At 35.7% G+C, this 23,996-nt stretch overlaps 1 protein-coding gene and 1 long non-coding RNA gene across 18 annotated transcripts in view; one reads left to right on the top strand and one right to left on the bottom strand.

The window, feature by feature from the left end:
• Window positions 1–23,996, bottom strand: part of ATRNL1 (attractin like 1) — a 519,713-nt gene that overhangs the window by 5,771 nt on the left and 489,946 nt on the right. For 15 of the 17 annotated variants that reach the window (XM_083844108.1, XM_083844135.1, XM_083844109.1 and 12 more), the window contains one exon: window positions 21,654–21,999. The exons of 1 other annotated variant lie outside the window; for it this stretch is intronic. In XM_083844108.1, coding sequence (XP_083700234.1) covers window positions 21,818–21,999 — 182 coding nt within the window. In that variant the 3' untranslated portion in view covers window positions 21,654–21,817. Of the gene's footprint in view, window positions 1–21,653; window positions 22,000–22,337; window positions 22,450–23,996 lie in introns of those variants that run through there. One more of the 17 variants, XM_083844131.1, reaches the window with a different exon arrangement.
• Window positions 21,635–23,996, top strand: part of LOC310902511 — a 28,682-nt gene continuing 26,320 nt past the window's right edge. Inside the window, exons 1-2 of the long non-coding RNA XR_014586750.1 lie at window positions 21,635–21,742; window positions 22,255–22,392. This is a non-coding gene — a long non-coding RNA (uncharacterized lncRNA). The remainder of the gene's footprint in view (window positions 21,743–22,254; window positions 22,393–23,996) is intronic.

Here is a 23,996-nt window from a genome sequence, read left to right as displayed (position 1 = left end):
GGAAAGTTTATTTTTGTAAGACATAATTGCATCCACAATGAGAAAAATACCAGAGAAAGCAATACGAACTTGGTTGTCTTTAGCAGAACTATTGTCTTTCCTAATGGAAGTTAAATGGTAATAGTTCATTCTCAGGAAGTAAGTGTCTAATCATAAAATTACTGGTGTGTGAATTTTTTATATTTTTTATACAATTATGCAAAACAATTAATAAGTACAGGAATAAAATACAGCACATCAAATGAGATTGCCTTCAAAAGCATGTTCCCGATTTATATACAAACAGCACTTTAATTCTGCATTTGAACAAAAGCGTCGGAAAAAGTCATTCATTTTGTGATGCTCTCCTCCCAGTCTCTGTAAAAACAGGCAGTACTATATATTTTAATTTTCCAGCAAAACAGCTTCATTAGGCGTGAAAGGTTAATTGCAGGTTTAAGTGCAGTTCAGGGAACAGTGCACGGGTCTGTAGTGAATAGCACAGTCTGCTACAGGAAGGCTGAGTGCTATAAACTGTTTGCCCCGCTGAAATGTTTTACTACCTCATTTACTAACTGTCTTCTTTTACTGCTTGTATTTGTAGTTCTTCTAAACCTTTAATAGCTACAGTTTTATTTCACTGTAATCAGATTTAAATGGAAATACCCATGCTGGGATGTTTAAACGCTTTTCCTCTGATTGTATACAGCTACATTGGTACTGATGTAAGGCTACGCTATCTCTCAAAGCAGAAAAAACCCTAACATTGAAAAAGTTAGTCTTACATGCTGGCTTGCATATTTAAAACCTTTTTCTCCTCCTCTATTGTTCATTTTAATGAGAAGTACATTGAGTTCTTCCTGTTACTTTGTTAAAAGTAAGGGAACAAAGAATGACCCCAGATTCATAGTTTGGCAGGTAATTGGAAATGTTTTTTTTTTTTTTTTCCAATTTAAGTATGTATTATTTGGAGATAACAATTGGATAGATGTCTTCACTTGATTAAATTCTACACATTTTCATTGCCACACACAATCAGAAAATTCAGAATGCTGAAGGCAGTAAAATAACTACAGCTCATGTAGATCAATTAGAATTGTTTGATATTTTAACCAATATTATTGTCATTGCTTAAGGTGACCTTAAGCAATGAAAATAAAATGACAGCTACCATACAGAGAGACTTAAAGCATAAAAAAAAAAAAAAACTGGGTAAACTGTATACCATTACTTTAATAGCTTTATTCTTCAGCACACAGCACTATTTGCATCACGTCTTTTTGTTGATTCTTTGAAGATCTGTTCCAGTACATGCTCAACTAATAGTGGACTTAGTATTTTTATTCCAAAGATATGTTATTTGAACACTTTTCATATTATAAGGTGCAATGTCTATGAATATCCATACAAATGGATCTAAACAGTTTGAAGACATATTGAGAAAGTCATGAGAATTACAGTCTCTAGTGTCTGAGGAAGATGACCATCACATACAGTGAAGACAAGTTCATGACTATATCAATAAAATTAGAATTTTTATGAGGTCTGTAATTTATCATTATTTCAAGTCTATAAAGACCTTTTTTATACATACACAACACATATATTGCATGTTTATAAATGACACATTTATATACAAAAATACTTCATTAAAAATGCAGTCTTTTATTATCTACTTCTTAATTTGATCACCATAACATTTGTGGATGCAATCCAGGACAGCGTGCATTTATTCTTTATAGGAAACATATACAGTAGCTATATTGGTTATAATGGCAGAGGAATAGAACTTTCAAAAAGATCATTACTGGGCAAGTGTTTCTGAATATCCACTGAAACAATTCTCTCACATTCTATACAACATTGCACTAGGTGTATTCTTATTCAGTTTAGTTGTTTGATAAAATTTTCAGGATTGTCTGGTACTTCCTATACTTTTCCTGTTTTCTCATTAACCAAACTTTTTTCAAATGGACCAACTTGTGATTAGTTTTCATGACTAAAAAGAACAGACTGTTCTTTGTGCTACATACTCATACGCCTGTGCTGTAGAGCAAGTCATGTGGGGAGATAGAAGGCACATCAGGTGGAACCAAGAGAAGAATTCTGGATTCAAAGGAGTGATCCACAAAACCTTCTCCTAACCACATACAGATCTGATACTCAAATAACTACTTTCTATAAGAAAAATTGAACCATCTGAAATTCAACATCGTGCATGGCCGGAGGTACCATGGAGCTGTATCTCAAGATAGAGCTAAGTTAATTTTAATATCATAAAATGGTCCAATCCTGCATGTATATCTGAGGGTCCTGATCTAGCAGGTGTGCCTAGACAATATCCAGAAATCACAGGCTACAGGCTTAGTCATGGAGAACAGCCATCTTAAGCAACTGCGAAGAAGAGTAAGTATCTGCGTAACCTTTCATGTTGAATTTATTTATTTATTTATTTATTTATTTATTTATTTATTTATTTTTAAAGGACAAGCTGACAGCACTGACAGCACCTCAAAATCACAATCTTGTTATGGGCCTCTCTTCCTGTTTGGTGCATGGATATGTATTTTAAGTTGACACTACTCTTACTATGAGAAAGGTATATTTAAAAAAACTAAACTAACTAGGAAATTACTTTGGGCAAGTAACCTCATCATTTTTTTTTCAGTGACAGTTTTTGCTAGATGGGAAGACAGCCAGGAGACCAGGAGGTATGGTTTTCTTTTCTTATGCATATAACTTAATTAAATAAGTAAAATATGAGACAGAGCTTAAACCATAACAATAATAAACTAAATAATGATAGTGTGGAATTAAATAGCCACACACTAGAAGAGAGGAGATGTCATGCTCTTTTGCATTATACCCTTGGTATTTAGCAATAACAGCTATCTGTGAGGGGCTAGGAAACTCGTATTCCCAGAATAGACTTATAAATTGCTTGCTGTCAGTTTGTGGGAAATGCAGACTATACAATAAAGGATCTTTTATGAAATGTTCAGCCTTTCCCAATTTTTCTCATTTTGAAAAGGAAATGGCCCTACATATTTGTGTGAAATATTTGTGTTCTGAGGGGCTGCTAGTGATTTTTTGTGTACGGTCAGGCAGTTTTCCCTTCCCTTTCAGTGTGAGATATTTCTAGTTTAGTTTGTAATGCAGGTCTGTGCAATGTCTGGTGCCTTTAAACTATCCAGCCAGCGGCTGAGACAGCATGCACTGTTTGGTCTCTGGCTACAGGCAGATGGGGATTGGCAATGTGACTAAGGTGCGTGCTACCTTCCCAAGGACAGCCGGAAGGTCAGAGTACATGTATGCTAGGCTAATCTGCACCAATTTTCATGGCTATCCAAGCTCTTTGGGGTAGGTTTTGTCTGTTCAGCAGGACAAGCAAATACGGTAGTGACAAAGGGAATGTAGTGAGATGCTGGAGGCACCATGGAGGTAGGTTGGGACTGGTGCAATCTCATGTTGGTTAGCTTAAAGCTGTTTTTTCTCTCCTGCTTTTCTGAACTCAAGGAGCTTAATATTATAATTAATATAATAAAATTTAATATATTAATTAAATTAATATAATTAATTTAATGCAATAACACGAGATTATTGAAATTTGCTGGACTGCATCATCAGAACTGTGCGCCTGTCTCAGGGAAAGCAGTGCAGAAGGAAGCAGAAATATGCTAAAAAAGTGGGAAAGAAAGATCGGGATCACGGCTGAACCGAGCTGGGAGGTGAACTCTCATTTGGAACTGCTTAAGAGATAGTAAGTCATGAAGGGTCTTGAAGATGAATAATGATATTTGAAGCAATAGGAAAAGGAAGTCCATGGAGCTACTAAAAATTATTTTTGTGATAAACCAACTAGTCAAGAAAATGATCTGAAATAAATGTGGTTAAGATAGCATTTGCTGAATGTGGCAGTAATTCAGAAGTAAGGTGCAGAGATCCCGAACAAGGGCTTTTGTTTTGCAGGTGCAGAGGGAAGATAGTGTTTTAGAGAGGCTGCAGCAGCAGCAGAATTCAGCAAGGCTATCATACAGCCTGGTTGTGGGGAAGCAAAGGAACTGTAGTTGGCAAGAACACTTGGGCAAGACCAGAGGGACAGCAAGGGTAATGGTGCCATTAACAGACTCAAGGGAAAATAGAGGAATAAGAACTGAATAAAAAAAAAAAATAAATCTTGTGGCAATGAAAAAAAAATTACATAAAATAGGTTTGTAAATGAAGCTTAGGGTAACATAACCTGTTGTTGATGCGTAATGCAAATTCAGTTGTATAGAACAGGGACTTTCACTGAAGTCAAATACATGCATTTTTTACAAAGGAAACAGGAAATGGAACACCAATACTTTTTTTTTCTTTTTTTTTTTTGACATTTCTGATACATTACTTTGCCACAAACTATCCCTAAATTTGAAAAGGAAAGCCCACCTTAAGCTGTGACGGTTAAAGCTTGTCACAGCTTTATCAATGATATTCAGAATACGACTGACTCCAAAGACTGGGGGAAAAAAAAAATGTAGTTGACTGCTGAGTCTGAAGATAAAATGTTTGTCTCAAAACCTCTTATTGACTCACTGTAGATATTAAAATATGCTTGGGGAATGGTTAAATTTAGACCAGTTGAGTAATAGCTCCTAAAGCTGAAATACTTATCAGTACTAAATTTCAATTAATAAAGCAGGCATCAAATATAGTCAGTAAGTATATTCTTCCCACAGAATAGCAGAGCTAAGCGAATTAAAGTTGCTTAACGTTTTTCTCTAAGGTGTTTTACCTTGGCACTAGTTACAGACAAATAATCTGTTGCTAGACCATTATTTTAATCCCTTTATAATTTTTAGACCTTTGACCACAAATGACGATTACAGAAATCTGTGAATGCTCTTAACTATTCCATTGCTTTTCTCAACATAGCTCATTTTATACAAAATGATGGAAAATTTTCTTTGTAAATAATCTTTTTACATTAAGAAATAAGCAACAATTGATGCATAAATAATTTTGCATGTAATCAGTCTTTTTCTGCTTTGCATTTCTAGAATATAAGTTGGAATCTCAAACAGGCATGTCAGTAGCAAAACATGATTAAATTTTAGGGGTAAAAAACAAATTTTATAGGATATGTAATATTTTCAGAAAGCTATCAATTAAATACATGAATGAAAAATCACCTGTTACAGAAATTGTTATTTTAAGTTACTAGGAAAATAAGGGGGGTTGTTTTTTAACTGATGATTATTAAAAACAGCTAAAAAGAATAATCTGCTTAGAACATGTGCAAACTTCCTGCCAATTAACTCCTTAATACACTGCCACTGCATGTTACACATCATGCATTAAAATGCACGTAATTACACCATTTTCCATAACAGACAGTAATATTTGAAACATTCAGGTTTTTTTTTCACAAAAAACTATTAAATTTTCAGTTTGATAACATCTTTCCATTGAATCGTTTATCCATATGTTATGAAAAACATCTCTATTCTTGTGATGTTGTGCACCAGTTTAATTTGTTTTCAAGAAAATCACTATAAACTAATTTGCTACTCTGCAAGAATTTGGTGAGATGCATTAATCATGCCAGAATCTAATTTGGTCTTGTAAACCCATTGCTGTAGAAGAGAAAAAGATATACTTAAAGTACCAAAGAAGCAATATTTTCACTCACTTTTAGCTATACCTGGGTAAATACAAATGAAATTCTAATTGGTTTTGTTTAGAAGTTAGTATCACAGGTGGGGTTAGTTTATGAACCTCACTATAGCAATAAGACACATTTGGATTGCAAAAGCCTCCTCCAGACCAGTACACCCAAGTTTACTCATGCAGCATTATTTTACTTTGTCTCTACCTTCAGTCATCTCCTTTGAGTGGGATCCTGCATGGCAATCAGAGAAAGGTAAAGGTATGAAAACTAAAAATTTGTGAGCTTCAGTTACATTTTTAAAGCTTTTTAAACCAAATCCATTCATGCAAGTTGGACAGTTTAACCACTGTGATGAAAGCTAAAGCCTTACTAAACATCCTGAATAGGATGAACACCTGTGAGACAAAGATTTACCATTTGTATCACAGGGTGCACTAGACAATACAGTGCTGAACTATCATTTCATGCAATTAAGTAATCAGAAAACCTGCATATATGTGAGTATCTGAGAAAAAGAGAGAAGTTTTAGGCATGACTGAACAATCAGGGAATAGTTAAATGGAGACAAGGCAGAGAGATTCAGTGGGGTTTGCTTCCCTCCAGAGACGCCTTACTTGCAGAAGGTGATTTAAAGCAGATCTCTTCATGTCTGTAGAGGAAATCTGGGGTGATTAACCTTGCCAGGTGTAATTCAGTTTTTGTGAATACCTCCCTAATGTTCGATCTGGGTGATAACAAATATTTTTAGATTTGCAGCTTTACTACTCTTACACTCTATTTCTCTCACTGCCATTCCTCAGCTATGCAGTTTATTGCTCTGATATCAGACCTCTCCTCTCCTCAAGACAAAACACACAACCGTAAAGACAATAGGTTCAAGGGCCCAACAGGGGCCAATTCTACTCCCACCGGAGATAACGCAATACTATTTACATTATCATTTACTTTTAAGGAAGAAGATCAGAGCTGTAAACCTCAAAGATGCTGTGTGTTGCTGTTTCTCATTCTGGCACCTTTATTTTGCAGATGCTGTTTTATTTTCCACTGTCAAAAAAATTATTTAAACCAGAAAGTGATGAATACGTTCATACAAACAAATGATTACAGTTCACCAGAAATTCAAAAGGACTCTCAAAAGATTAATCAGAAGTAGGTATGCTATCTGCAGTGCTTTTCCCATAATGAATTCTCACTTATAAGTTTTGCTTTCCAAGGCTGACAAAGTACTGGACTTGTTTTCCATTGCCAACATCCTGCTGCAATATATCATTGCTCTAACCACTGTTTGGCTTGTAATTTGGTTTTGGCCAAATAACAATGCCAGTTTTTCAGTATTCTGCTGATTTCCACAACTAGACATTCAGTACATCCCCAGCTCCATAGCCAGCAGTCACTGTGACAAAACAAACGATCTTGGGAGCGTAACATAGAATTAAGTCAACAGGACTGAAAGTGTGCCCAGAATTTTGAAACATATTTTGAAATATTACTAACATGACAACATCCCCAGCATCTCTAACACAAGGTTGCTTGTAAGTTTGGTACCTATTAATGCCCAAGAATAAAGAAGCTTCAGAAGTAAGCAGAAAATCTTGGTAAAATCTGAAAAAAAGCTCGGCCAATAAAATGCAAATAAATAAATAAATAAATCATAGAAATGGCCCTATCAGATTCCTGCACAGTGCTGAAAGAGAATAATGAATAATTCTGAAGGGGGCTCTAGTACATGCAGGCAGGCTATATGGCTACTGATTTATTCTTCCTGAATCTTCTACAGTATACTGAATACACTATATTATAACTTTAGCAAGCAAAATGACACACTTAGACCTGGTTACTATCAAAATGTATGGAAAAAAATATTCCATTTCAAACAGTCTGTTTGTAATTTATTAAATACCATTGGCTCTAAACAGTCAATATAGATAAATATCAGTAAAATGATAGTAGCAGAGCACAGTTTCTGTTTGCATGACACATGCAGATAGAGTAAATGCCTGAAACTGTGAGATACTAATACTATGATTGTGCATCACTGAAAATACATTATGTTCCCTAGGCATCCTTCCTAGCTGGGAGAGGAAAAAAAAAAAACAAAACCAAAAACAAAAAACAGAAAACTGGCAGGAAATAGTGACAGTTACCTAGCTCTATGTGTACTCACACTCCAACAGCTGACAAGTAGCACTCATTTTCTAATTTACCAATCCCATTTTAAAATTTGAAATACATATACCATATTATGGTACAAATATTACAAAATGATAAGTTTTGTCATTTGAAAAATTCCTGCACACCACCATTTTATCCAACAAACAAGGTAAAGTCTCTCACTCCTTTTTTATTGAACAAGACTTTTGCAAATAGATGGATTTGAAAATAAAAGCTAGAAATCGGGTGAAAGATAACAATCCAGAAGTTCTCATAAAGCCAATTTCCTAGCAAAGTCAGCTCCCAGAAGATGTCAGTATAAATAAAACAGGTACTGAAGAGTTTCTACAGCTGCCCTTCCTCATCACTAACCATGGGACTAAGAAGTGGCAGAAATGAAACCAGAGAGAAGATGATGCAGCAAGGGCGACTTTCTGGTTAGGCCTTTCCAATGCCAGAATCATTCTTTGTGACAACAGGCAAGATTTAGAGCAATTCTGTGCATTGTTCTTCATGTTATTTTCATCTAAAAGTGAAGCACTGTATAAAGTGCCATGCTAGCTTTATATTTCCAGGATGTGATTAAGAGATATTTTTCATTTGTGTATTTTCAAAAAGTTTTTACTCTGTGATGAAGGAGAAATAAACCTTCAGCAGGACATTAGAATTCCCTCACTTCATTTTATCTAAATCTCCCATCTGTTTTTTAAAAGCAGAAATTATGTTGTCTTCTACTTTCTATTGAACTGCAGACCTTTTCCCCCTCTATTTTTTCCCATATGCTTTTTGATCACATGTGGAAAACTTGGCTTCATCTCTCATTTCCTGATCTTCTATATTTCAATTATACTTTAATGGCTGTATATACGGTGATGATGACACAAGAGTGTGTTGTGAATGAAATCTGTTTTGTACTATCCCAGCTTCTGAGAAGTGCTACAATTTGAGTTGCTTTCTTCTGTAGCCTCTAAAGTGCCTTCTATAATATAATAATGCAATAAACCCTGAATCTGCTCTTCCCTTTGCAATGCAATCCAGCATTCTGTTTCCCATAATACTGCTACATTACGATTTGCAACTATAAATAATTATCCTAAGTTATAAAGATAAAATATAAAACTTTAAAGCAATGCCATTAGACACCATACACTTGAGACTCTGAAGCAACTATAAGCAAACAATAATTTTCATAAAGAATAGAAAGGACGGTGATAATGAAAAGCTTGTTTCCTGCTTAGGGCTAGTTCCAAAAGCTTGCCACAAGCTTAGGTGCAAAGAATTGAAATGGTAGGTAGCACACCACACCTTGTTTCTATCTTTAAAGGTAAGGGGAAAAAGGGTTGTGAGAATAGGATTTGGCAATGTGTGAGATTTTATAATGCTAATTATCCTTCAAACAGGTCAGAGATGAGAGGGACTTCTTGAAATTTCTACAAGGTTGGTGTTCAGATGCATGAGCATTTGAGTTGGATTTGTCTGTTCTGTCTTGTCTGGACAAGCATTCAATATAAGAACAATGGAATATATAGGATTCCTGGCTTTTCTCTACACTATTTTTCATTGCCTTCCCTCCAAACAGCTCTTCATCTCTTCATTTTCTATTCCTTTGCTTCTTGTTTCATTAGTTGTGAGTCACCCCACTATTTAACTGCCTTTACAAAGTACTTATTTTTCTCTACCTAGACTTTGAATAATCAGGAATTCTCTTTGTGAATCTGATAGTTACTCAGATTTTTCTAATTCCCTTCCACATACTTTCATCTCTCTGGATTGTAATAGCACAAGGAGGTAGTGGTATGGCAGGTTTTAAAAGCTGCTTGCATCTCAACAATCATTTATATTATTTGTCCTTGTGACTTCTCATTTTAGTGAGAAATTCTTTTCCAAGAGAAATCTACTATTTACAAAGAGAGATAAAAATAACTGTTCATATTTGAACTATGATCTAAATATTTCTTTAGGAGTGATGGAGAAGATTGTGAATAATCTAAATACAGCCAGCCTTATTTCATTATTTCAGCCCTATAGATGCTTTAAAAACAATATTTTCTTTCAAGAATTTAAAAACTGTGTGCTAACTAGTGCACATTTTTCTGCAACTTTTCATCTTTGATGTGTTCAACTACTTTCTCTGTTCATGCTGCAAAAGGGATGGAAATATTTAAATAAATATATATATATATGTATTTTTCCCCACCGGAATGGCTTCAATTATACAGCTATCATTTGTGCCAGTGAGAGACATCCATGAAGCTGCTGAAGGTCTGCAGGTGCTGAGGAAGTGTGGTTTCAGACCTCACCATATACAACAAGATAGATTTCAAGGGGAGGCTAGGAGGCTCTTACAGGAAGACAGACTTTGGGTTGAGGCACATTGCTGCTATGCTCAGCTGAAGGTGCATACGCTCAGGAATTTAGACAACTGGGCACTCCATCTGGGATGAAGTCAGGATGCAGTCTTTGCATTTTCACCTGGCATACCAGCAGTTGCATCTGGTCCAGACATGAATTCTTTGGTGCAATAAATGTGTAACCATATATGAACCTATATAGAGACCTAAGGCTTGGTAGGAGAAATGTGGCCCCCAAAATTGAAGCCCTGACTTGAACAAAGTTGACTTTTCAGATTTCTTTGAAATAATAGCTCTTTCAAGTTCTATTTTAGAGTTTTCATTTAAAAAAACATTTTCTACTGTCTTTTCTTTAGTGGTTCAGAAATGAAGACAAGAGAAGTGTCCAGAAAAGAAAAATAGCATTAAAATACTGAGCTTATCATCTTCAAAGTGCTACACACAAATTAACTAATACATGCTAATAAACTGATATGCTTATTTGCCTAGGCTTAGTGCAATGACTGTGTTTCCTAATGCCATCATTCAATGAGAGGTGGTTTGGTATCACACCAAAGTCAGGATAGGTCTTTTAAAGATATAAAGTACTTTTATTTATTGCAAATTTGTGCAATCCCCCTGAAAATAATTCATTTACATTTAGAGTACTGAAACTACTTGCAAAAGGCAACAACTTTTGGAGAAACATTCTGAAATCAATATATGTTTTGAGTTACTGAAAGACTTTAAGAATAGGGAAAAACATTACAGATTGTATTTGGCTATGTGAGATGAGGATGAAGCTTCAGATATTTCACCTGGGATGACTAATGTGTTCTGTGTAAATTTTATAGGAATTGACCTCCCACAGCATCTACTCAGGCACAAATAGCACAGAAAGTCCATTGAAAAAAGGTTTGTCCCCTCTGTGGGGTTGTCCCTTCCCTTGTCCTTTGGGGAAAAAGGTAACACACTAAACACTGTGTCTGTGGGCTGCCCAGAGGACCACACTCATGGTCAGTTGTATGTCATGTGTAATTCTGTAGGTTAGATTAGGTAGGCGTTTGTACATCGCACCTTGTAATGAGGTCCCAAGCAACAGTGAGGCCTCTGAAAGCCTCAAAAATATTAATAATAATAATAGAAATAATAATAAATAGAAATGACACTGGTAGCATCAGAGGTATTTGTGAAGTTTTGGAATGACCACAAGAAAGCTGGCATAATATTACTGGTACAACGTTTACTGAAACAGCTTGGAAAAAACAATTTGGGAAAAAAACACGATATGAATATAATGAATGAGCCTTTATTCCAGATATGAAAGTATTTCTGATACTGACAAAAGAAGTTACAATATTTATCATTCTAGGATCGCAGGGGACAAAACAACAATATTAAATCATGAGAGGTTTTATTTCTGAATTGGCATTGTTTTCTTTCCCTTGTGATACCAGAATGATAAATGCTTTGCATTGTGTAGAAAAGAAAAAGTTTGATACTGGCTGTGAATTCTATATATTCATGCTACAATTTTTGAGAGGTTTGATGAAATCCTAATAAATACCAGTGTTTACATTAAAGGTGCTAGTAAGCATTTTTGTGTTGTTTTTTTTCCCCCCTCATCTGCAGTTTTATTTGAGAGTTCCCTTCCTGATATTATATTTTCTACAGCAGATGAAACAAGATTCAGTTATCAGAGTTCTTAGGATAACTGGTGGGAATATTGCAGAAGCACAATGTGATCAAAGTGGATGGAAAAGCAGTCCCCAAATGACTAAGGGCAAAACTGCATCAGTCCCAGAACTGCAGAAAGAACTGATATGTATGAGACATATTAAACACTTGCATTTGAATTTTTAATTTTGAAAATAAATGTCACAGCATTTTCATGAAGAATCTGTTTGTCCTGAATGAGACTCATCTGCTGCTCCTTGCTACAGATTGTATCTTTTACTTTTTGTCTATCTTTAGCTCCTGCTGAACACTCTGGCGGTTCCAACCTCCGATAGGAAGTTATGTTTTTTTTTTGTTTGTTTTTTAATATTTTTCTTACATATTATGTATTTAAAAGCTAACACAATGCATTCTGGTGATAGCACAAGAGTTAACGTGCTTTGTTGCTAATATTTTCAAATGCAAGTAATATCTTCTGTTTGCACAGTTCCAAATGAATATGGTGCATCACTGTGCCATCTAGTGTGACTCAGCTTTGAGAGCCTCAGGGCTTGGCTCTGCCTTTAGTGCCCCAAGTCCACTTGGGCTGAGTTTTTGAGCCAGTAAATACTGCATGTGTAAATAAATATATAAATAGTAATCTGATTTCCAAAGATACATGTGTATGACCACAAGAAAGGATTATTTTATACTGGTGCAATTCTATGCATGCTCTGGGTGCCAGGGAAAAATTCCTAGAACACAGACAATTTTATCACACAGATTTCAGTTACTAGGTAAGATACAGTTAAAAATAATATTCAAAATTATATAAGATTTATTTTTTGCATGTTACATATAACAGCATGCATGGATAGAATGGCTCTTTAACATAGCCAGATGTGTTTTGATTTTCTTTTTCTGTGCAATTACTATTACTGTTTCTGAGACATCTTCTTGCAACCTCTGTCAACCCCAGTCAGGGATAAGGTCCCACTGTTTTGGGTGTAATACATGAGCTGCACCAAAAAGTTTACAATCTAAACAACCTTCCACTGTGCTTAAATTTATATGCTCAAAGAAACGTGCTCAGACCTCCTTAACCCATGGGCTGACTATGAAAATTTAGCTAGATTTTTCCCTTAGGCAATAACTTACTAGGCCATAAAAGTTCTGCAAATCACTATCAACTCTCAGTTACACTGTATAGTTTGGAGGCCTCAGATTATGTTTCTGACATCCTGTTACACAGCTGCTATTGAGCAGACCTTTGTGAAGAGCTATACTAATGAGATACAAGAAAGAACACAATCTACCTCACTCATGGCTATCTACATTAGCCTTGCATTTCTAACACAAGTAAAAAATATTATTTTACATTTAAAATTGTCGATATAAATACTGCATAGCTCTAAGGAGCAATAAGATCTCATTAATCAAAGGTTTGTTGTTGTTGTTGTTTCAGATAAATGGACTAAATTATTGTGAAAACTAATAAATGCATAAGTTGCAGAATCCAATGACTTGTATAGTCAATTTTAATATCAGCATGAGTTATTTTAAAAATAGTTTATGCTTAGAGTTGAGCATAGAATACCTACATAAAAACTATTTGTAGTTTTGACCAGTTACAACATTAGCACAAAAATTCTGAGAAACTGTCCGTAACCACACAAGCTTTGTGTAGAAAATCACACATACAGAAGTTACAATGAAAAGTCAAGAAGTTTCCAGATTTTGATAGATTTCTGGCTGGATGTGTCAAAAGATAAGCCTTGACACTGGCAGGCAGTCTCCCTTGAAAATTTAGTTTCCGTATACAGAGATCTTCAGGTAAACCAATTTCTACTTTCACCTCTGCCTCCAAACACTGGTCTCAAAGGACTTCATTTCAGCCAAGGCCTGTCAAAACCCCCAAATGCTTCTCATTACTGAATTCCTTCTGTATGTTCTCTGTCAGCTGTGTTAAAATAATAAATTCACAACTGATTGATTTTTGAAAAGGGATAGTGCCCCTTCTATTCACCCACTGATTTGATTATTTCAACATGTAAAATTGGGGGCATATTTAAAATTGTTGAAGTCCTTGCTTGCCATGCCATTTATGGGGCTTAAAGTAGCCGCAGGTTCAAAAGGTATAATCAAATCATTTTCAGTAGGGTGTCTGTGAGATTTTCAGGGTGTGCTCCATTCAGTGCATATCCTTTTCAATCATTAATATTACTGGTAATTCACTTGCAGGTATGCAGCACAGATGAGTTGTCCTGGTGTTTTTAATTAATGCTATAAAATAATAAAATTATATACTGTATTCTGATGTATCTGGGAGGAAATTGGAGCATCTCTAAAATTCTTAGAGAAGTGATTCTATACAGTTTTTGTCAGCATCGAGGGAGAAAAATCCCCTCCCCCCCCCCCCAAAAAAAAAAATAAATCATACTGCTGGATTAATAAGGCAACAACGGTTATATTACAAGTAGAAAAGGCTCTTTTAAAATTGTATGTGTAGATGGAGCTTAGTTTAGATGAAACAGTTACAAGAACACCTTAATGGAGGACAAGAAAGCAATTAACAATGAAAAGTCACTGATGCAAAAGATAGTCATACAGATTAAAATCTTATTGAAACAAATGCTTCTTCATTTGATCATAATGAATTGAGCTGAAAGATCTGCAAAATCAGTTCACTGAACATGTAAGAAAAAACAATAATTTGTTACTCAATTATAGTACAAAGCTTTCTGACCAACACATTGCTCTACAGCACTAGGTAAATAGAAATAAGAATCTTGGGGAAACTGAATTGCACAATAAGAGAATTAGACACAGTATTATTTGAAATTGCAAAGAAGTAATTGTGAAAATATATACAGATATATCAATGTGTACAGTGCTTTAAAAACACTGGAAGAATATGCTTTATCCCAAATGGGCATAGCAGGAAGGATAAAGTATTAGGATAGATGAAGCTAATAGTTCAGGGAAGAAAGGCACAATGGTGTGAGCATAGGGCAAGCTGGGAATATTCTAAAACAAGAGAAGTTGCAGAGATGGGAAGTGTGAAAGAGAGAGAGACCATTAAGAAGTAAAGATTGCGAGAGGCACATTACGTATGTGGCAACAGACTGTTAAATTAGAGAGATCACGTCAAGATAGATTGGGTCTTTGTAATGGGGACAAAGGTCTCAAACTCAACCCCTTGGCCTTTAGGCACCTAGCTGATATCTGAGCCTGGAAGGTACCACATCAAATTTGAAAAATAAGTGGAGGGAGGCATGTCCAAAGAGGAATCAAGATTGAAAGTGGGCTAAATTGTCCTTTGTCAAAAGCTTTACGAAAGAAACACGAGTGATTAAATTAGTAACATATCTAAAATAGCGTGCACAGATTATGTGAAACTGCTATATAAGAGGTTAAAGCGGGAAACATTAAAAGACATAAATATCTGCAAAAATAGCTGTCACCAGGAAATGCTATTAAACAAAGTATTTATGATGTATCCTTAGCAGTTCCCACGTTCTTCTGTATTGTCATTTATGATACAATTATGGTAAAATGTAGGCATGGCAGAAGTAGACACAACAGAACAATCAGCAGTGGTGAAGATGGCATTCACAGAAAAAAAAAACCAACACTGTTTTTTAAATGAGGCATATTTAATTTTTTATTTTTATTTTTTCTTGTTGATGCTTTGCCCCTACAGCCAAATATCAAGTTACTTGTCTAGAAGCCATAATGTGGGACATTCTCTGAAAGAAAGCAGTGGCTTCAGAAAGGTTTTCCAAGCCAGTGGTCAGGTAAAGGGAAATCATTTGATTACATTTTGGAAGTTCTAAGGAAGGAAAGATCGTGTGATAAAAAGACTCCTTTACTCTTCCAGCAAGAAAGATTTATCATCCAGGTGCTGTGCCCAAATTCAGGAAAGCTAAATGAGGTGAAACTAACGAAACTTTGATAAACACATTATCAGAGTAGGTAAGCCAAATCATTCACATCTTAAACTCTGGAAATATGGAATCAAACAGAAACACTGAAAGGCCAAGAGACTTGGAAGAAGATCACCAGCAGAAGAACCATGGCAGTAAAGGACTGGGAAAAAATATACATAAATGGGAACAATTACAAGAAAGTCAAAGTGCCTGGCTAAAAGTCAATAATATATATAATTATTCCAAACATATTTCACTAATAATTTGCTAATGATTTTTTCTGTCAACATCACAAACTGAAGAAGTCTGAAAATATATTTCAATAATTTCAGGATGAAACAAATTATCTGAAAATATATTTCAATATTTTCAGGATGAAACAAATTATCTGAAAATATGGATTTCTACACTGCCTAGTAAATAAATTATCTCTAGCAAATGAAAGCAAAAACATGAAATAGGCCTCTAGAGGAGAAAAACAAAATTGAAATCATCAAGCTATCTATATGTTTGGGTTTGTCAGTCTATAAAATATCAACATAAATCCCATCTGAAATTAAGCTGTAAACATCTATTATCTGATCACGATCTACTTGCACTTCACTCACCAAAACTTTGAAGAAACTCAGTTGTGTGATCATGCTGCATGTACATTTTCTAATATTCCTACTGATGTGCTACAAGCTTGATGTTATTAGGCCTGATGAACCTTGTTCCTTAATCGGAACAAACCCGAAGGGTAAAATTTAAGTATAAAGAACAGACAAGTCAAAAGGAAGCAGAAATATATTGCCTACAGAAAGGTCTTGCTACGTTTTGGGCACTATGTATAGAACCTTATGTGAATCAAACGATATAAAAAATCAGTTGTAATTCCTATTTAAGAGGGAAAAAAACAGGAGGTAAGGGTGGGGGAGGTGGGGAGAAACTGAACTGCAGCCATTCAGAGATACCTTATCCAGTGATCTTCTGCCAAAAAAAACCCCTGTACTCAATGCCAGAAGTGTACAAACAGGAACCAGACAGTGAATATACAGTAATATATAGTAGAAATTTGTGATTCTTGCTGTCACAATTAAATTGGTTTAGACATTTTCTGCATTACAAATGTCCTTTAATTACATTTTGAAATTTTTCAGTCAATGGTTGCACAAGGTATTCTCTTTGTTATTCTCCTGTCCTCAACATAAAAGGATCAGCAGACTTTGGTGCATGGTCCTCCACTGTCTAGACCTGTCTCTAATAGATTGTCCCTTGCCCTCCCTTGAAGGCACATGATAGAGTGAACCTCAATACTGCACTCAGAGCCATTAGCAGATGAACTCCATTTCCTCCTCTTAAAAAGGAATCTTTGAGGGGAATTGCTTTGCAAGAATAACAACTTCCTGTCAAATCAAAAAGGGGAAGGTAAGTGGGCAGAGACTATAGTGGAGTCTCTACTCTGCTCTCGTGAGACCCCTCCTGGAGTACTGCATTCAGCGCTGGGTCCACCAACATAACAAGGACATGGAACTGTTGGAGGCCACACTGGGTGGGGCTTTGGGCAACCTGATCTAGTGGGAGGTATCCCTGCCTATGGTGGGGGGTGGAACTAGAACACGATGGTCTTTAAGGTCCCTTCTGACCCAAACCATGCTATGATTCTATGATTCCAGCACTGAAAGATTTTCCTATGTTAGACTTTATTCCTCTCGATTTAAGAAATATTCCCAGTGGAAACATCCAACTTTTTCACAGGTGTCAGGACCTTACAGAGACCCATCCTGTCAACAGGGGAAGTGTCTGTCCTTTTGTGGAAGCATCTAACAACATTTCTAGTAGATCCATGACTTATACATTTTTTTAACCTTTCCTCCAGTTGTCTTCCACAAAGATATTTGTGGAAAGATGTGATTTGCACACAGCTTTCAGGACACTGAACGTTAGACTTGTAGAATGACCCTCAAGTATAGCAGGCGTTCACTTCAAACCAATTTTCCGTCAGCCTTGATGGGACTGTGCACACAAAAGCTTTCTTCTTTGCAAATCTCTTTCACAAACCAAGGCTAATACCTTGGCCAGTGTCTAGACCAGAGATACACAACAAGGAATAAAGGTTTTTATAAATTCTGACAGAAGGGAAACCAGTATTATAAACATACCCATAACAAGGAATTCACTACTACTGCAGCATATAAAATACTATTGTGTTAACCAGTAAGCAATTGTAAGGTATATATCAGGAGCTGGAAATTCTTTTTCCAACTCTCTGGGAATATACGGTTATACAATATCTTTGAAGCAGGAAAATATTGTGAGCATATCCATATGTTTTTAACCTTAAACAGAGTTATCTACCACAGTATATTCTCCTGTGCTTTGGTACCAGTATGGGAAGGTTTATTTTAGACTTTTAATCTGATCATGCATACCCCTAATTGTTTAAACTATAATTATAGAAGTTAAATTGTTTTGCCTGTTATGAAAAATGAGACAAAACCAGAAATTAAATGCATGTAAAATAATAGAACTATTTCAATGGCACTAATTGCAAAACAATTTTAAAAAGCAGCTTTTGATGAAATAATTGTTTTAATTACACAGTATTCTTCCGTTTACCAACTATAAACACTTCAGCTTTTAGCACTAAGATAATTTCATGTGTAATGTTTCGCCCATGTTATTTCAAAATGTAAATAAACTAGAAGTATAAATCACTGCATAATGACTTTGGAACAAAAGAGGAGGAAAAGCGGTGATCTCTGTACGTGTAATAGTATACTACCACAGTATATTGCTAATAGAGATATCTAAATGCAAACAGAACTTCATCTGTTGCCTAGAAGAAACCTTAATACTGGGACAGTGATAACAAGAGCAAACTTTTAGTTGTTCAGAAATGTCGTCTGCCTGCTGAGAGCACTGAGGTCCCCCCTGTTGTAGAGCAACTGAACTGATGTGGTCTTCTAGCAGGGAATTATCTAAGCAGAAGTCCTCACAAAGGATAATGTTCCCATGACTGCCTGCCTTAAACTCACAGATTCATAGATGGCTCATTTCCAAACCAAAATGAGATGCTGCTTGTCTGCACACTGTGGCGGAGCATAAATTTGCCATGGTACATTGTCCACTGTCTCAAGAAAGAATAAGTGCAATAATTCTTATCTACACGGCAGCAACTTTTCAATGGGACGGTCTGAAAGTTTCCTTTTGGGGTTAGACACTTAATAAAAGGTGTTAAAACTCAAATACTGTAGCAGGGAAAATTTCTTCAATAGAATGACTTTTAAAGGTAATTTTAATGATATCCCCAGCCAAATATCTCATACCTGGTATTGTGTTTACTGTCAAGTAGACACAGTCATAACAAATGTCTGATGACATTTGGTAGGAAGAGGAGGGAAAAAGGAGATATTTTTGATAAGGAATGTATGTAAAAAGGAGACATTAGAGAGACATTGCACGTGTAGAAATGCTCTGGCAGAATTGCAAACATTTTTACAGTTATAAAGAACTCAAATCTCTTCTCCGTTTAAAAATATGCCTGTAAACAACTACTTCATATAATTCTGTGAAACAGCTGCAGTAACAACCTCTTGTATTCCCACTGCTTGCGAAAGCTCAACAAACCCCAGTGAGTAGGTTCCCCCTTCACTAAAAATCACACTATTACATTTATGAAATTACAGAATGATCGTTCCTTCACAAGACAAAGAAAAATCTTTCTGTGCTCTGACTGCTGAATTGGTTACTGTAAATAGAGTAAAAATAGAGGAATTGCTTGGCAGGATTTTAAGTAGTCTCATCTCTAGACCACATTCTCACTTGTACTGCACCTTAGTACATGCACAATACTTTCTTGTTGGCCTTGTAATCCACCAATCAAACTATTTGAAGGACGCCAAGAACTGATGTATCTGTTTAAACTTTACCAGCTGGTAATTGCATTTCAATTTTTTTTTTCTAGCTGAAAAAATTATCTCAATGAGCTTTTTTTTTTTTTGTGAGGAATGTTATTTTAAACAGAACTAATGATTAATTCATATTTTCAGCTCACAGAATTTCCACACTGCCCTTGAAATTTGTTCCAGTATGAGGGGGGGGAAAAAAAGTGTCTACAACACATTTAATTACAAAAGCTAATGTTTAAGCCTTCAGAAAAGATATGGGTCATATCCTCAGCTAGTATTAATGGATGGTCTCTACTACAGGCAATGGGTTAATCCCAAGTTTGCTAGCTGGGGTTCTGGTTCTCTTGACCTATCTAGCAAACCACTGAGTCCTAATTAGTGTTACTTGTACTATCCAGGTATTTGAATTTTTTATATATATGAGCTTATTTCTGAAATTTTCAGAACAAACTATGATAAGAAAAGATACCACATGTCCAAGAAGAGGTGGAAGGGAGTTAGTCTTTTACCTGTTTTCTTTTAGGGTTATCATTTCACAGAATTCCTGCTCTTCAGCTGGAGAATTATTTTGTTTGTTTGTTTATTTCAGTTTTTAACTTTTTCTTCTATCATTTGTCAAGTATCAGAAGTCAGCTGAAGGTTTTGTTTTGTTTTCTTTTCTTTAAGCATCAAGGGAAAGTGCTGACATTCTCATATTGTAATAGAAAACCAGTAGTAACAGTTACAGCATGATGTCATCTTAAAAAACAAAACCAAACAAACAAAAGAACCTCTCTACCAACACACTTTTAAACAAAAACAAACAAACAAAAGAACCTCTCTACCAACACACTTTTAAACAAAGAGATTTCCTTCTATCTTGTGGCAGGCAAATAAATGAAAATAGATTCACAGTCCTTTTGGACAGCTGCATTTTTCACAGCTATGTCATTTACTGAGAGCTTGCGCTAAAGTCTGTTTCTTGAGCTGACCTGCACTCTTGTCTGCTCCTTTTCCTGCCTTTTTTTCACATTCACTCATTTCCCTTTCCACTGGATATTGAGTCTACGGGGGACTTAAAGTACAGGATTAGGAGTTAGGAGACTATTCATATTTCCAGATCTGCTATACATTCACTCTGTCTCAAGGAGAGACTGTGATTTAGATTTTAACCTGGATTCCTTGAGGTAAGTAATAAATCTCTGTTTTTGCATGGAAATACAGGCAACTTTTCTATAACCAAGCAACTTCCATGGCTGCCTGAATGTGAAGTCACTGAAAGCAACAGGTGGCAAAATAAGCCTCACCTGAAGTCATTTATCTTCAGGCATCTTTGCAAGAGTACTATTCACTTTCCCAATTTCCAAAATAATGACATTACCTCTTTTATTTAATTTAAGGAATGCATTGTGTTTTAATTCATAGACTTAATATGGAGATGCTAGATGAAAGATGTTAAAGAAAGTGAACCAAGTTTTTTTTTGTTTTTGGTTTAATTAACAATTCACCTTTAAGTCTTGTTACCTCCCACTTCAATTGCAATTACTGCAGTGATTAGAAACACGAAATTGAATCTTTCTGAGGAGCTTCTACCTACTCTGTGTGCATGTCTCCGTCGATTATATGCATGCAAAATACCTTGCTATTTTATTTCTTGGAACTATAACTCTTTAGTTACTCAGTATACTCTATATTCCAAACAAGGTAAGATACCTCTTTCCCAGTTCCTTTTCTGCAATATATTATGGAACACTGGTCAAAACTGTACAACATAAACATTTGAAAAAAATAGTCATAAGGTTGACATAATCTCTTTGCATAGACAAAAGCTTCTGATCATTATGGGGCACATTTTCATCACTAACAAAAGTTTATTGGCTATATCTTTAAAACTGACAGTGTCTTTCAGGATCTATCAAATGTATCATAACATAAGCTATCAAACTGAATAAAATATAAAGTGCATACTTCTTAGAGACATCACTTCCAAGCAAGTAAACTTTTATCTTATTTTTGAAAAAAAATGTCAAACCACTTGGAGCAGCACTTTTAAAAATATGATTTATCAAAAAGGCTTATTTTACAGGCTATGAGAACTCCATAAAAGTCCTTGAAAACATCAGGGCTACCACAACATTTAACAGAGAAAGTCATAAAACAGGTGAAGGATGGGAGCAGGTAAGACAGAATCATGGCCCCTGTGCTCAGTCAAATGTGTCTGCAATTGGTAAACAGCTCTGAGAATTACGTATGCTACAGCTGATGAAACACTCTTGCAAGTTCCCAATTCACATTCAACAGATCAGATGTTTGTAGTGTAATAGATTCTGCCACAGTAAGGTGCCAGCAGTGATCCTGGGCACAGAAGAGTGCTCTCAGTGTGCAGACAGGTGAGGACCTCAGGGCTGGAATGAAGAGGCTGATAGGAGAACAGTCTGGCAATGCAAAAACATAGGGAGGGCTCTCTTAAGTAAAGTCTCTTCATTATATAGGAGTCATAGCATATGATATTGCTAATTATTTACATGGCTATCAATATATGACATCGTTCTTACACTATCTCAAACATTAGAGATTCTCAAGTTGATTTCCAATTAAAAGTAGTAGTTGCTACTAAGCCTGACGATCCTTTTGGCTTTATAATATTCAGGTTAACTAATACAAACTATTCTACCCTGGGCGCTGTGCAGGCTCTCCTTAAATTCTTCCCTTACTTTCTGGGCGAAGAGATGGCTGCTAACTGCATTTGACAGTCTGAAATGAAAGACAATCCAGCTCAGTTTCAAAGGCTGTTTTTATGCTCATGCAGCTTCAGCAGCCGGACTGAGGTGAGTAGACTGTGATCATCTAAACTGCTTCTGTAGACCTCAGAGGAGCAGGGCCACCTGAAGAGTGAGATTTAAAAGACTATTTTATTTTGAGCACATGTAATAGAATAGGACAAAATGTCCACTCCAAGTGCTTTGTTCTTTAGGTTGACTATCAAGGAAACTTAGATTAGATTAGATTAGATTAGAAACCTAACTTCTGGAAGAATGTATGTGAGAGCTCCTGGTTACTTTGATATAGAACTGGTTAAGAACAGCTGTGAGAGCAGCCTTCTACAGACAGCATTAAAGACAGTTCTTGCTTCAGGCAATTCACAAATTAAGCTAGACTAAAATCCCATTTCAGCTATAACACTATTTTAAAAGATGCTTTTTGGGTTCATATTATACATCTTAATGGGAGAAGGGTGCCATATGGAGGGATTTCATTTTGTTAAGAGATATTCAGTGCTCTTATTTTCCCTATAAACCATGTACAACAATTGAAAGCAAACATAAAGATTATCATATATTTTTGCAAGCAATTGCCATTTTAAATACAGAGAACTCTATTAATATAGCAATGGGATATAGAAACATGAAAGTGAGAGATGTCAGAGTAAAGGCTCCTTTATCTCAGCTAATGCCATCTAGCTGTATGCAGTTATCTTGCATTTATTGGTTTGCATATATGGATCATGGCTCTTTAAAATGCCATGTATTATTTTCCAAAGCTCATTTGTAAACAGAAATTGTAATTTACCAAATACCTCTGGCATATAAAATAATAGCTAACACAACCATATGACAAAATTGCTGTCAAGTTGTTTACCAACTGTCCAGCATGATCAAACATGCTCTTGTGATTATTTTCCCACTTTTTTTGGTGAGAAAAAAAAAAAAAAAAGAATTCCAGTTTATTGTTCCGATAGTCTTTGAATTCTGGAGTACAGAAATATTTGTAACCTCCTTGGCCAAAGGGTTTCATAGTTTCAAAAGTGAATCTCATCAAACTGTCCAGGGCCAAGTGGTGTTATGATGATGGTGAAATCCTTCAATGAGAATGAGAAGAAGGACCATTCTTTGGAGGATGGCTCCACATTTAGGACAAAGTAGAGCAGAGGCATGCAGCTTTAGCTCACTCCTATCTAGCCAGAATGCTGCTGCTGGAAAAAAAAAAAAAAAAAAGTACTTATTTTTGAAATTTTAGTGATATTGCCACTGTCTGTGTGCCTTCTACTGGTTTCCTGGTTTTGTGCTCTAAAAAATGTGGTGTCTGGCTTTACTTCCAAAGCCCTTCTCCATCAAGCTGCCTCAAACTTAGAAGGAGTTCCCTCTAGTTATTTGCAGAGCTGACTTAATTATCTCTTTCAAATCCCATCTTTGATATGTTGCTTATAGAAAACTCATAGCTGGCCTGCTGCTCTCCTTTGAACACTGACTTTTTGGCTGACCAGTACTGTCACATTGCTTCCTTATGCTCCCCCGTCTGTCTCGCCCCATCTGTTGTCTCTTGTTTCATACTTAAATTATAAGCTCTATGGCAGAGGAAGTGCCTTTCTGTACTGAGTTCATTTAGTGCCTAAAACAGTGCAGGCTTAACCCATCGTTAGGGCTTCCCAGCA

This window comes from Anser anser (assembly GCF_964211835.1).
Source record: "Anser anser genome assembly, chromosome: 7".
NCBI classification, from domain to species: Eukaryota; Metazoa; Chordata; class Aves; order Anseriformes; family Anatidae; genus Anser; species Anser anser.
The sequence above is the reverse complement of the archived record's forward strand: the minus strand, read 5'-3'. Positions and strand labels throughout refer to the sequence as shown.